Below are 13,046 nucleotides of genomic sequence, written 5' to 3'. Positions count from 1 at the left end.
CTCTAGCTGTCAGAGAAATGCAAATCAAAACCACCCTAAGATACCATCTCACTCCAGTAAGATTGGCAGCCATTAGGAAGTCAAACAACAACAAGTGCTGGCGAGGATGTGGGGAAAAGGGTACACTTATACATTGCTGGTGGGACTGCAGATTGGTGCAGCCAATTTGGAAAGCAGTATGGAGATTTCTTGGAAAGCTGGGAATGGAGCCACCATTTGACCCAGCTATTCCCCTTCTTGGTCTATTCCCTAAAGACCTAAAAAGAGCATGCTACAGGGACACTGCTACATCGATGTTCATAGCAGCACAGTTCACAATAGCAAGACTGTGGAACCAACCTAGATGCCCTTCAATAGACGAATGGATAAAAAAAATGTGGCATTTATACACAATGGAGTATTACTCTGCATTAAAAAATGACAAAATCATAGAATTTACAGGGAAATGGATGGCATTAGAGCAGATTATGCTAAGTGAAGCTAGCCAATCCCTAAAAAACAAATGCCAAATGTCTTCTTTGATATAAGGAAAGTAACTAAGAACAGAGTAGGGACGAAGAACAGGAGAAGAAGATTAACATTTAACAGGGATGAGAGGTGGGAGGGAAAGGGAGAGAGAAGGTAAATTGCACGGTAATGGAAGGAGACCCTCAGGGTTATACAGTGGAGGGGGTAGAGAGAGAGGAGGGGAGGGGAGGGGAGAGGTGGGGAGGGGGGAGGGTGGATGATGGGAAAGGCAGCGGAGCACAACAGACACTAGTATGGCAATTTGTAAATCAATGGATGTGTAACTGAAGTGAATCCGCAATCTGTGTATGGGGTGAAGGTGGGAGTTCATAACCCACTAGAATCAAAGTGTGGAATATGATATGTCAAGAAATTTGTAATGTTTTGAACAACCCACAATAAAAAATTAAAAAAAAAAAAAAAAAAAAAAAGAAAATAAGGGTACCTTCTCCATGTTTGTCAGTATACTGGAATGCTTGAACCAAACGTAGTGTCTCATCCACTGATCTACCCACAGGAAGGTCATTCAGAGTAATCTGTCTCAGGATTCCTTTGTCATCAATAATAAAGAGGCCTCTATGAAAGACAAGAGTGATAGGGGTAAGACCATTTCTTTTCAGTTAAGTATTAGTTAATGTGAATCCCTGTACCATCCACATAGAAGGATGCTATACAGACCCCAAAATACACTACCTATTCACTACTCTACTGGTACACACTCTCGCTCACCCCTACACACTTTCCCTCATCTGCTGTATAATTTGGGATTGTCACTGTTAAATGATAGTTTTAAAAATTTGCTTTTGAGGGCTGGGGTTGTGGCTCAGTGGTGGAGTGCTCGCCTAGCATGTGTGAGACCCTGGGTTCAATCCTCAGCACCACATAAAAATAAATAAGTAAAATAAAGTTATTGTGTCCAACTACAACTAAAAAAATAAATGTTTTTAAAAAATTTGCTTTTGACTTTGAAATGTAATAGTTAGAAATAAATAATTAAAAAGAAATGATACAAATAAAACAGCTAATACGGTATTAGATCATTTTACTTGATCAATGTTCAAATAATCCTAAATGTTAAAACTCTCAGTCTTTAGCAGCATAGTTACTCTTTGGGAGTCAACTTAATAATAGATTTTATGAAAGCAAAAAACATTAAGGATTTGGCAAGTACAAAAATGAGAGAAACCACCTGTAGCAATACATACTATGAACATTGAAAACAGTATGCCAAGTGAAAGAGGGTAGTCAAAGGGCATATATTGTAGGATTCCATTTATATGAAGTATTCAGAATAAGAAGTAAAAGACAAAGTAGATTAGTGCTTGCCTAGGGCTCAGGGAAGGAGGTTGGGGGAAATAGGGAGGGACTGCTAATGGGTATAGGGCTTCTTTTCAGAGTAATGAAAATGTTCTTAAAAAAGAAAATGTTCTAAAATTGTGGTGATGGTTGCACAACTCTGAATATACTAAAACCCACTTGATTGTATACTTTTTAAAGCTGTTATAAAAACAGGACTTAAGGGCTGAGGCTGTAGCTCAGTGGCAGAGCACTTGCCTTGCATGTGTGAGGCACTGGGTTTGATCCTTAGCATCACATAAAAATAAATAAATAAAACAAAGGCATTCTGGGGCTGGGATTGTAGCTCAATGGCAGAGTGTCTGCCTTGAATGTGTGAGGCAATGGGTTCAATCCTCAGCACCACATAAAAATAAATAAATATATCGTGTCCATCTACAACTACAAAATATTAAAAAATAAAGGCATTCTATCTACAACTACAAAAAAAATTAAAAAAAAAAACAGGATTTAAAATACCTTTCCACATAAAACATTAAAAAACAATTGACACTTCAAAGCAAATAAGCAAGTTAATTACAACAAAAGTACATCTGTTTTTTAGGCCAAAATTGATGTTTTTCATAGAATTCTATTAGCATTTGTTAGCCCAAGTAACCCACTGAGAGCTACTGGGTAAGATACTGCCTTAATTTTTCCCATTCTAAAGACACAGATTTGCTAATTAACTATAGTTGTACTTAGAAAACAAATTACTAGAGTCAGTTTGTAAAAAAGGAAAAGAGAAATGGAAAAGGAGTTGGGGGACATGGATTCAAGCCTGGGCTCTGCAATTAACTAATTATATAACTTTGTTTAAGATCATGGAACTCTATGAATCTGTCTTTTTTATTAATAAGGGTTGGTCAAATATCTCTAAATAAACTTCCATCTCTAACAGCATATGCACTATAATAGTTAAGGGTATCTACAACATTTCTACAAATAGAACAAAAATAATATTACTTGATCAAAGTTTATATCTTCTAACTTGTAAAAAAAAAAAAATCAATTTCCAGAGGATTATAAATGTACTTGAATTTTTCTTAATATAAGCTACCTAAGAGTGTGGCCAGAGTCCTCCAGATATACACCATAGTCCTTTGAGATCTGATGGTTCAAGTCTGAAAGAAGTGGAAATCTTATTGATCCAAGTCCTCCTTGCTTTCGAGGGGTATTAATCCTGCAACAAACAGAACATTTACTTCTTAGAGCTAAGCAAATGACATAACTAAAACAGTGACCATTCTTTCTCTGCATATGCATGTACACACATACATATATTCTCTCTCTAAAACAGGCTAATATACTTTGTTTTCTTGCCTTTTTCCTCAATATATTCATATCCTTTAAGCACTAAATATAGACATATAAAACACATTTTTAATGTATGTATTTTATACATCTCTATTGACATTAGACTGGATTTTTTTAATAAACATTGCTGGAAACGTCCTTGTAGTCTATCATTTCTGTACACTTGTCTGATAAGTCGAACAGATAGACCAAAGGATATGCACTGTCATAAGCATAACCATAGAACTGATTCCTTAGAATTAAGGAAGTTAGTCATAATATCAGATACATCAATACCCAGATTTAAATATTCTGTAACCTGAAATCACAGGGATTGTGGGCTGGTGTCCTAATAGGAAGACATATAGTATGACATAACTTTTTCATTGTGGACGTGACTTTTAATCCTAGAAGATTTAGAATCATTAAACTGGTGAAACAAATAAGCCTGTAGATATTACAAAATAATCAGGCTGGGGATATGGCTCAGTGGTAGAGCGCTTGCCTAGCATGTTCAAGACTTTGGGTTCAATCCCCAGCACTATTTAAAAAAAAGAAATAATCAGTATATATTTGAATATTAAGCTCTGTATAATATTTAAAAGAATTTGTCATATTAGCATTACTTATTTGAGGTTTGTCTGAAAGCAGATACTTGAGAAAATATATTAAATATGTATCTGCATTTTAAAATAACTCAAGGGGAGTTATTGCAGCTCTCCAACCAATTAAAATTTGTTATACATATATACTCATACACATATATGTGATAAATGTGTATATAAATAAAATTGTAAGTGGAGAAAAACTTCTGTTTGAATTTGTAACTTTAAGTTTTAAAACCAAAAAATTCTGAATGATTTTTATTATACACAAAATTCTGAGCCCAAAATTGTGGATCTTAAAAACCCACATCATGTTTCAAATTTGAGACATGTTGCCAAACTGCTCTCCAGAAATGAATTGACTGTGTGAGTGCCATTTCTGCACATCTTTGTCAACAATGCATGAATTTTTTTCAATCTGTTAAATACTGGCCAGTCAGACCGAAAGAAATGTCATCACTTGTTATTTTAATTTGCAGTTCTTTGCAGTTAGGTAGAACATCCTTTCATGATTAATGCATTTTAAAAATTACTTTGTAAAATTTTTAAAAATTATTGCTTCTTTTTTTAAATATATTTTTTAGTTGTAGGTGGACACATACCTTTATTTTATTTTTATGAAGTGCTGAGGATTGAACCCAGTGCCTTACACTGAGCCACAGTCCCAAATTATTGCTTCTTAAAAATTATAAAAAGCTATTGGGAGTTTGACCTACCATAACAGAGGACTGTTAACAGAAAAGTGGCATATTTTAAAGATTTTATTTCTCTAGATTAAGGTTACCCAATTGATCAAAACAAAGTAATTATACAATCTAGTAGTTTTTGCTGTGGAAATCATAACTATTACATTTAACTTCTCCCCAATTTTGAAGTGTCCTATACAATTCTTAAGCATTTTTACAAGAACTTCATGGAACTAGTAACTCATTGTATTATGCAGATAAATCTATTCCTGAAAAAATCTGATAAATATTTATCATATATCTATAATACCTAATAAGTATTTATCCATATCTGATAAATTGCATGATATCATGTTAGTATTTATCTGCCCATGATTTAAATCCATTCTCTCTTCCTACAAATATAAATGCAAAATACTGACCAGGCCAAATGGGTAAACTGCGAATCAACAGAACATGCCACCACTTCAGTATTTATAGCTCTAAATTCATCAATTCTAGCACCAAAGGCGACGATTTCAGTTGGACACACAAATGTGCTGAAAGTTAAAAAAAATATAATTTAGTATTCTCAAAATAACCATATACCTGAATTTTCACATGACAATTTCTACAAACACCTTTATTAAATAAAAATGCACTTTAAGAACAATTTCATACATGGGTCTTCTCAAGATGAAATAGTCCAAAAGATTTTCCATTTCATCAAATATTTAATAAATATATATCACAGGGTTCATAATTACATCTCAAACTTTCTTCTTATAACTCAATGGCTCAGTGATCAACCAATATTCCATTCTCACTTATAGCAGCACCCCCATTTCATTACCTTTTATTTAATAATAATTTGTATTTATTATAGCTTCCAAGGTATCTATACAAATTTTACATCATTTCATTATTGTTTTTTTACATTCCTAAAACCAAACTGTGAGTCAGATGCATCTACTGTATTCTGTAGATGAGGCAATGTTCTCCAGTTTCCCTGATCCCTTTGAGACAGGTCTTCTTCCACCTTGTCTCCCAGTCCTGCAGAGCCAGGGATTTTACACCTTAATTCTGTCATGGGTGAGAAGTGCATGATTAGAGAATATTACCTAAGGTAGTATTTTTCCAACTGTGGTAGGGACTCCTTAATCTAATTTAGTGAGTTCCAATAAACATTAAAAAAGTGAAATAAAACAGTAAATATGGGAATACATCATACACAGTAAGGGTAAGTTAGAAAACACATACATGTTTATATAAATGCATAAATATGTCTGTGTTCAGCAGTGACATTCAAAATATTTAACAACCTTAACTTGGAGCTGGCTTTAGCTTTGAAATTTTCTGAACGAGATCAGGTGGAAGGGTCAACTTGGGAAGGAGGTTGGGCAAGTGGCTATTTACCACTTAGTATGGAAGTCTTTCAATGTTTTAACAACAAGCATGGCTATGCTGGTGTATATAGACTGAGTGTTACTCTATATATGTATGTATTTGGTGGTAATGAAAAATATATTGCTGTGTGTCATGGCCAAAAGTTTGGAAAACACAGACTCAGGACAAGTTCCTAACTGAACCCAGTACGGGATTTTAAAATGTTTCAGTTGTTTAGGCATAGTGCTTCCATGTGAAAGAAGTCAGTTCTAATCTAGGATTATGTCCCTGGAAACCTGGGCAGTATTATGTATTTTTAATATTATCTAAAAGGTAACCCCTCTTTGCCTTCCTTCGTATCATCCCAAGAAATACTACCTAGAAACACATTTTCCTTAGTTCTTAGTGAAGACAGCAAAAAAACAAAAAACAAACAAACAAACAAAACAACAACAACAACAACAAAAACAAAACAAAAAACACCCTGGTACAGACTGAAGGGTTACATGTGACTTTACTCCTGCCATATAGACCATGGCAAATGCCCCAGAAAGCTTCCTTTTCTTACTAGATCCAGACTGGCATTACACAGAAACAACAGGAAGAACCTATCTTAGCTCCTTACCCCAGAAGACCATTGTGAATATTATGCTGTAATGAGGTATGCTTTATTTATTATGGAGTTTTAAATAACACTAGGGAAACAAAGCATATATAAGACTGATCTCAAAATTCAGGGTTAATATTTTATACATTTAACATGTATATTAGCTTTCTGGCTTTATAACAACTTAAATTTAGAAGGTCTATAATTTTTTATATTTATTAATATTTCTAATTCTGGTCTCTGTGGAAAATTACCTTATTCTTTTTAGCTAGTTGTACAAATTGATTAGAAAGATAACTCATTTTAGTCATAATGTACTAATTTTTATGAGAATTCTTCCTATTTGGCTTTGTGTAGGGGTTGGGAAACTGGTCCACAGGCCAAATCCAGCTTTTTTCAATGCAGCAGAGCAACAGTTCTGCATTTATGTTTTGTTTATAGTTGCTTGTGAGCTACAGTGGTAAAGTTGAGCACTGGGATTATCAAAAGGCTAAAATATTTACTATTTAAAATTTAAAGAAAAATTTGCTGGACTTTGGCTAGAAAAAAATCTGCAGAAATGAGTTTAAGTGTACTCTCTCTGAAAGTAATTTTTTTTGTGGTGCTGGGGCTCTGTGCTTATGAGGTAAGTGCTCTACCACTGAGCTACACCCCCAACCCAAGTTTAATTTTCATTTACATAATTCATATTAGTCCTAATGGAAAAAGGCACAGTGGCAAAGATAGAGGAGTATTTTACTTTTTGTAACCAAAAAATAAATTCAGGTTAAAAAAACGATCGAGGTTAGGATAACTCTCTGGTTTCTTTTGACTTCCATGGGATTTGAAAAATACTCAAGAGTAGTAGTTTTCAAATTAAAGATCTTGATGAGGATAGAACTACAAGAGTATTTACTTGAAGTCAATTTTCTGATCATTCACAAACATTACCATAGAGTTAAAGAAAAAAATCCTATAAGAACCATAACATATTAATAGCTATTATATTAATATTTTCAGGCAAGTGTTCAAATCACAGGAAAGGAACAGATACAGCAACGAATAAAAATGGTAAAACCATTAAGCAGAATTATGGCATGAATCTTGCTACTAACTGCCTTCTAAAATATTATCAGTCCACTTTCTTGCCATAGTATGTGTAGCTTAATGAATATATTGCAGCTTTTCTCTAATTATTCCATTATGAAAATACTATATAGGTATATGTGAGTAAAAATTTATTTAGGAAAATGGATTATGACTGAAATGTAGATGTTATCTTTTTGAATAAATTCCTCAATTGGCTTATTTTTAAAAGAACCAACAGCTAAAAAAATTCTTAGTTGATGTTCTTGAATGATGAATGGTTGACTATTTTTACTAGTTGCTATTTACAAGTTATTACTTACAAATCAAGTGGGTAGAAGAAAAAGACCAAGTATTTTCCACGATAATCTGTTAATTTGAGCTCCTTAAATTCTCCATTTATCACTGCTGTTCCTTCCCAATAAGGTGCTGGCTTGGAAACTAAGAAAGAAAGAAAAGAAAGAAAGAAAAGAAAGAAAGAAAGAAAGAAAGAAAGAAAGAAAGAAAGAAAAAAACATGGTATTTTATAAAACAGGAAGCTGACAGAATAGCAAATGGATGTCTTTAGAAAAATCCTTAAAAATTAGAGCTTCTAAACCTTTGGACTTCATTGACAGTCTGGTGAAGCTTACAGACTTCTTACAACTTAGAGTTACTGACTATATAAAATACATAGAATTGTAAAGAAAACGAATTACAGTGAAATGCAACTATCAAAATATTTAAAAATTGGTGATATAGTAATACATGTGCTATTTTATCTTAAGCTGCAAGATCTGAAAGAGATCTAATGATTATCTAATGATAAAATAATGAATGTAAATGTTTTAGGATTCCTGTAATAACCATAACATAGCATGAAAATATCTGATTACATTGGCAGCGGTTACAAGCAAGTACTGCTGATGGTAATGTGGTTTGTTGCTGACATCCATAATGGGAGGAAATGCTACATTTTAGTTGGGGGGTTAATGAAAATAAACCCTTTTTTTCTACATTTCATCCCTGCACTATATCTTACTGGATATTTCACTATAACTTCCCCCCACAACGTTATCAACTTCCTAAATTCAAATCATTAGATTTTCTTTCCTATAATGGCAGTCTTTCAGATGTACTAATTTAGTTTGTCCAGCTTCTCAGATACACAGGGAGGATCTGCTGCAGGCAGGGCTACACTCAAGGAGGAGAAATGTGCAAATATATCAGGCCAGAAGTGGACAACCCCAGACAACGGGATAATTTTCCTAGAGGACTTTGGAAAAAAAGACCCCCTTGAACAGGTTTCAAGTGGCCTGATGGAAACTGGTTAGTGCTACTCTCTTGTAACAGCATACTGTAACCCTAGCCAACACCCTTTGATAATAATGTACCTTCATATGGATAGCACTTATACTTTGAGAACCAACACATACAATGAAGTCAATATTTGATTTTCCAAGTTTGACTAAAATTTCTAGAAATAAGGCTTAGACTTTTGTATAACACTGAGCATTTATGGTTACTCTGAAATGAGACAAACTGAAGATTAATGTCTCTGTGAAGTTAACATATAACATGCAATTACTTACCTTGAGCCAGCAGCCTACTTTATTTAATAATCCTGATCTGATTAGGTAAAGGCCAGAAGAGAGAATTAGCTAGAACTATATTTGCTTATATACATTACTTAAATTACCACTCAAGTGAGAGGTTATGATAATTCTAATGATGTACCACAGTGACACTCCTTAATGATTTTAGAATATTAGGAAAACCATATTGGGAAAATGTTTTTTGTCTGAAAATTGATTTTGGAAATTTTGCTTTTTTACTAAAATCTACAAATGGAATTTCCAGAGTAACTCTTTGCATCTATTAAAAACAATTAAATATCCTGAATATAAATTATATAACTTACAAGTATTTTAGTTAAATGCAGAGAAGTATAAAGAATATATAACCAGGCATGGTGATGCATTCATGTAATCCCAGAAGCTGGAGAGGCTAAGGCAGGAGGATGATGAATTCAAAGTCAGCCTCAGCAATTTAGCAAGGTTTTAAACAACCTAGTGAGATCCCGTCTCAAAATAAAAAAATAAAAAGGGCTGGGGGATATGGCTCAGTTGTTATGTGCCCCTGGGTTCAATCCCTGGTACCAAAACCAAAAAATATTTAAATTCCCTCTCTCCATAACCCTATCAACCTAACTATTGTTAACATTTTGATGTCTTACCTTCCAGTATTTTTTAAAACAAATTTGGTTCATGTTGTGTTGTACCCCCTTTTTCCCCTTGTTCATGAAAGGAAACAGTAAGTTATGAAGTTTTTGTTACTAAAAGTAATATTAAAATATGACCTTAAAAATATCCATAATATATCCCTTTTTATGAATAAAAGTCCTTTATCTCTAATTCTAGATAATTCTACACAGGACCCAGAAATATAAAAATACATATAATTTGAAAATGTTTGCTGGTAAAGGGAAAGCTATTACTACTAATTTTTTTTTTGCTTCCATAAGAGGCTTTAGAGTGGATTTGGATTTGTTTTCTATGGACAATATATGTACTGTAAGTAAACACTTAATTGCCTGACATATTTCAAAATGTCTTCCCAGGCAAGTGACACCAATGGGACTTGAAAATATGATTTTAAAAGTGCAAGACTGGCTTTCTAGAAACAAAAATCCCAAAGTATTTAACTTTCAGTATGAAAGACGTACAAATGTTTAAGAAGGCAAAACAGTTTTTCTCATTTATCAATTACTCCCACTCCATCCTAAGTCCTAAAAACATCCCATTTATCTCCGGGATTCACAACTGTGAAGCATTACTTTTTTTCACTAAATGCTGCCAAAGAACATACTGTAGCAACCACAAAAACCAAATACACACCTACAGAATGTCAAATGATCCGTAGGAAAAGGAGGTTACTTGAAAAGCAAGTAAAAGATATCAGTATCCCCAGGATACTTCTTTTTGGCTAATCTTAATGTCCAGATGCAGCAGGCCCCAGCTTTCTGAGTTATCTACTTAGTCTGACGTGTCCTTCCTGAAAGTGTCCATTAGCTTTGTACACAGGACAGAAATGCAAATAATCAAAAGCCAAATTGGCAGGACACAAATTTGCCTCGAGATTTATCATGAACTCAAATGTGTTACTTCCAACCTTCTTTTCCCTCCTTCCCCCTCCTAAGTACAAACTATAACAGTTCTTTTCTGAGAAACACGAACAATACCCATGAACTGACTACGTGGCTTTCGGGGAAGATGGTTTTTAATAATCTTCTTTGTAAGATACAACAGCAAAAGATAAAGGAAGAAAAATGAAATATTTGACCTTCTGAACACTTTGTTTAGCCACTTTTCTGTTTGACTAAACTTTCTGTGAATCATTATTCAGCCTATCAATGTACTTTTCCCCTGAAACAGTACTTGAAAAGAGACTGGACATGCTGCAGGCACTTTACGATGTTTGAGGAAGTGTTTTAGTTTGCACAATATCCTCAAGTCCCCCTTTGGGCCACCCTCTTTCCCTCATCTGCGGCTTTTGGGGTAACCATTATCTCTTCCAAAATCTCATCGGTGGAAAAATCCCTTTCTCCACAACTGGCACACCCCTCCAACTTCCTGCCCAAGGAGAGGAACAGGCAGATCCAGGATCCAGGGCCCTGACATTGTCCAGGGGGTGCCGCCCAACTTTAGACCGCCCCCCCCCAACCACGGGGTAGCATCTGTAGGCAGGGTACACGTGTCTTTGGGCTCTCCCCATCCCCACTCCTACCCTCGAAAGCACCACCTACTCTTGGCTTTGGTTAGGTGCAGGGAGTGGTCTGCGACTGATACCCGGGACGCCTCCCCGGGATACACTTGTCCACCAGCGTAGAAGTGGCACTCTTTTTCGCGGGTCCGGGGCCTCTCCGTCTCCAAGCCCCTCAGAGCCCCGATCGGCAGCAGGAACAGCACCACCGGCAGCAGAAGCAGCTTGCGGCTCCATCCAGGAGCCGGAAACCTCGCGGCTACAAGCCGCGGCGGCAGCACCTCCATAACCAAGCGAGCGAAAAATCACGTCTCTCAGCTCGAGTGCCACTTCTCCCGCCGCTGGCAGTTACAACCGCACCCGCGCGAGTTAGGGCGCGGCCTCGCGAGACTTGCTCCGCCCCACTCCGCCCCCCCCGCCACGTGGGCGCTGACCCCGCCCTCTCGCCCCCTAGCCTTTGTGCACGCGCTTTGGGGCGGGCCCAGGAGAGCTTTGTCAATTGTGTTACGGCTGCCTCTAGGCGGCGGTTGACTCGCCTTACCAGGGTCCCGCTGTTAGCATTATTTTAGACATACTTCCACGCCAATCTCTTCCACAGGTCCTCACCACTGCACACTGTCCATTCAAAGGTTGAAACGAAGCTACATGCCTGTAAACGGCTTGCATTTTATATTTCTAATGGACTTTTTAAAAAGTCACTTATAATTTCAATTGACAAATTGAAATTGGGTTTAATTTGGAATGACTGAGTTAAACAAATGCACAAATGCACATATTCATCCCCTCATTTACCTTTTAGTTTTGTGGTGAAACATTTAAAATTTACTGTCCCCCCCTCCGAGGTACTGGGGATTGAATCCAAGGGTGCTTAAGTACTGAGCCACATCCCCAGCGCTTTTTAATATTTTAGAGACAAGGTCTTCCTGAGTTGTTTAGGGCCTCGCTAAGTTGTTGAGGCTGGCTTAGAACTCGCGATCCTCCTGTCAGCCTCCCGAGAGTCGCTGGGATTACAGGAATTCACCACTGAGCCCCGCATACTCTGCTGCTTTGAAGTATACATTATTATTGTTTGTGTTTATCATGCTGGTTACCAGAGACTTGGGTGGGTGAAGGATGTAAGGGCATACAGGTGAAAGAGTACAAAGTTTCAGACAGGAAGAAAAAGTTTTGAGATCTAATAGACATTTTCTTGTTTTCCTTGAAGTGATTTGTGTGAACAGTGTCATAACTCTCCCCTGCAGCTCTTTTAAATCCTGGGAAAACTTGAAGGAGATAAATCTAACCATTTACTCTCCTTCAGCAGATAAGGACAGGCAGTTTTTGATGACTTAATCTTGTCTCAAAAATGTCTTTCTTTTTAAAATCAAGACTGGAAAATTTCCCAGAACAGCCCTTTTCCCAGCACAGCTTCTGACAATTACCCCATTACCCACCCTTGGCCTCTCTCCCGCCCTCCTCACCCACCAAGGATTCCCCGCTGCAAGCTCCACCCTCCACCTAAGGTTTGCGTCTGTGCTCTGGGGGCAGGCACAGGCTCTGCAGATTTGTTGTCACCTTGTGACAGCTCTCCCACCATCTCGCTCTCCCACCATCTCACTCTCCCATTCTCCCACCCTCAGCACTTTCTAGGCCCGTCTTTTCCACAAAAATTTGCTGGTGAGTCATTGTTGTGACTGGCCTCGCACTATCGGCGCTGTTAGTCACATTTACTCTTCTACACCTTTCTCTTCCTACCAGACTTGGCCGGTGACTGGCTTCCCACCTTTAAGGTGATCCACCTCCAGTGTCAGGCCCTCAGTACTGTGTTAGACCCTCTCATTCTTTCACAAAGCCTCCCCA

At 36.7% G+C, this 13,046-nt stretch overlaps 1 protein-coding gene across 1 annotated transcript; it reads right to left on the bottom strand.

Moving 5' to 3' along the window:
- Window positions 1–857: 857 nt before the first annotated feature.
- Window positions 858–11,578, bottom strand: Prdx4 (peroxiredoxin 4). The gene is made up of 5 exons (XM_046430587.2): window positions 11,251–11,578; window positions 7,790–7,907; window positions 4,852–4,968; window positions 2,903–3,025; window positions 858–1,083 (listed from the first exon to the last, which is right to left on the bottom strand). The coding sequence occupies exons 1-5, from the start codon at window positions 11,492–11,494 to the stop codon at window positions 873–875; spliced, it is 813 nt and encodes a 270-aa protein (XP_046286543.2). The 5' UTR covers window positions 11,495–11,578; the 3' UTR covers window positions 858–872.
- Window positions 11,579–13,046: the final 1,468 nt, after the last annotated feature.

Source organism: Marmota monax, unplaced genomic scaffold (genome assembly GCF_021218885.2).
Source record: "Marmota monax isolate L192 unplaced genomic scaffold, Marmota_monax_Labrador192_F-V1.1 WCK01_AAM20220418_F8-fsc00307, whole genome shotgun sequence".
Classification (NCBI taxonomy): Eukaryota; Metazoa; Chordata; class Mammalia; order Rodentia; family Sciuridae; genus Marmota; species Marmota monax.
The sequence above is the reverse complement of the archived record's forward strand: the minus strand, read 5'-3'. Positions and strand labels throughout refer to the sequence as shown.

Excerpts from the sequence above, each read along its gene's own strand:
- Prdx4 (XM_046430587.2), bottom strand. The coding sequence starts at position 11,494 with ATGGAGGTGCTGCCGCCGCGGCTTGTAGCCGCGAGGTTTCCGGCTCCT. Across the intron at positions 4,969-7,789 it reads TTCTTCTACCCACTTGATTT|CACATTTGTGTGTCCAACTG; the intron begins GTAAGTAATAAC and ends TTTAACTTTCAG. Across the intron at positions 1,084-2,902 it reads GACTCTGGCCACACTCTTAG|AGGCCTCTTTATTATTGATG; the intron begins GTAGCTTATATT and ends TGTCTTTCATAG.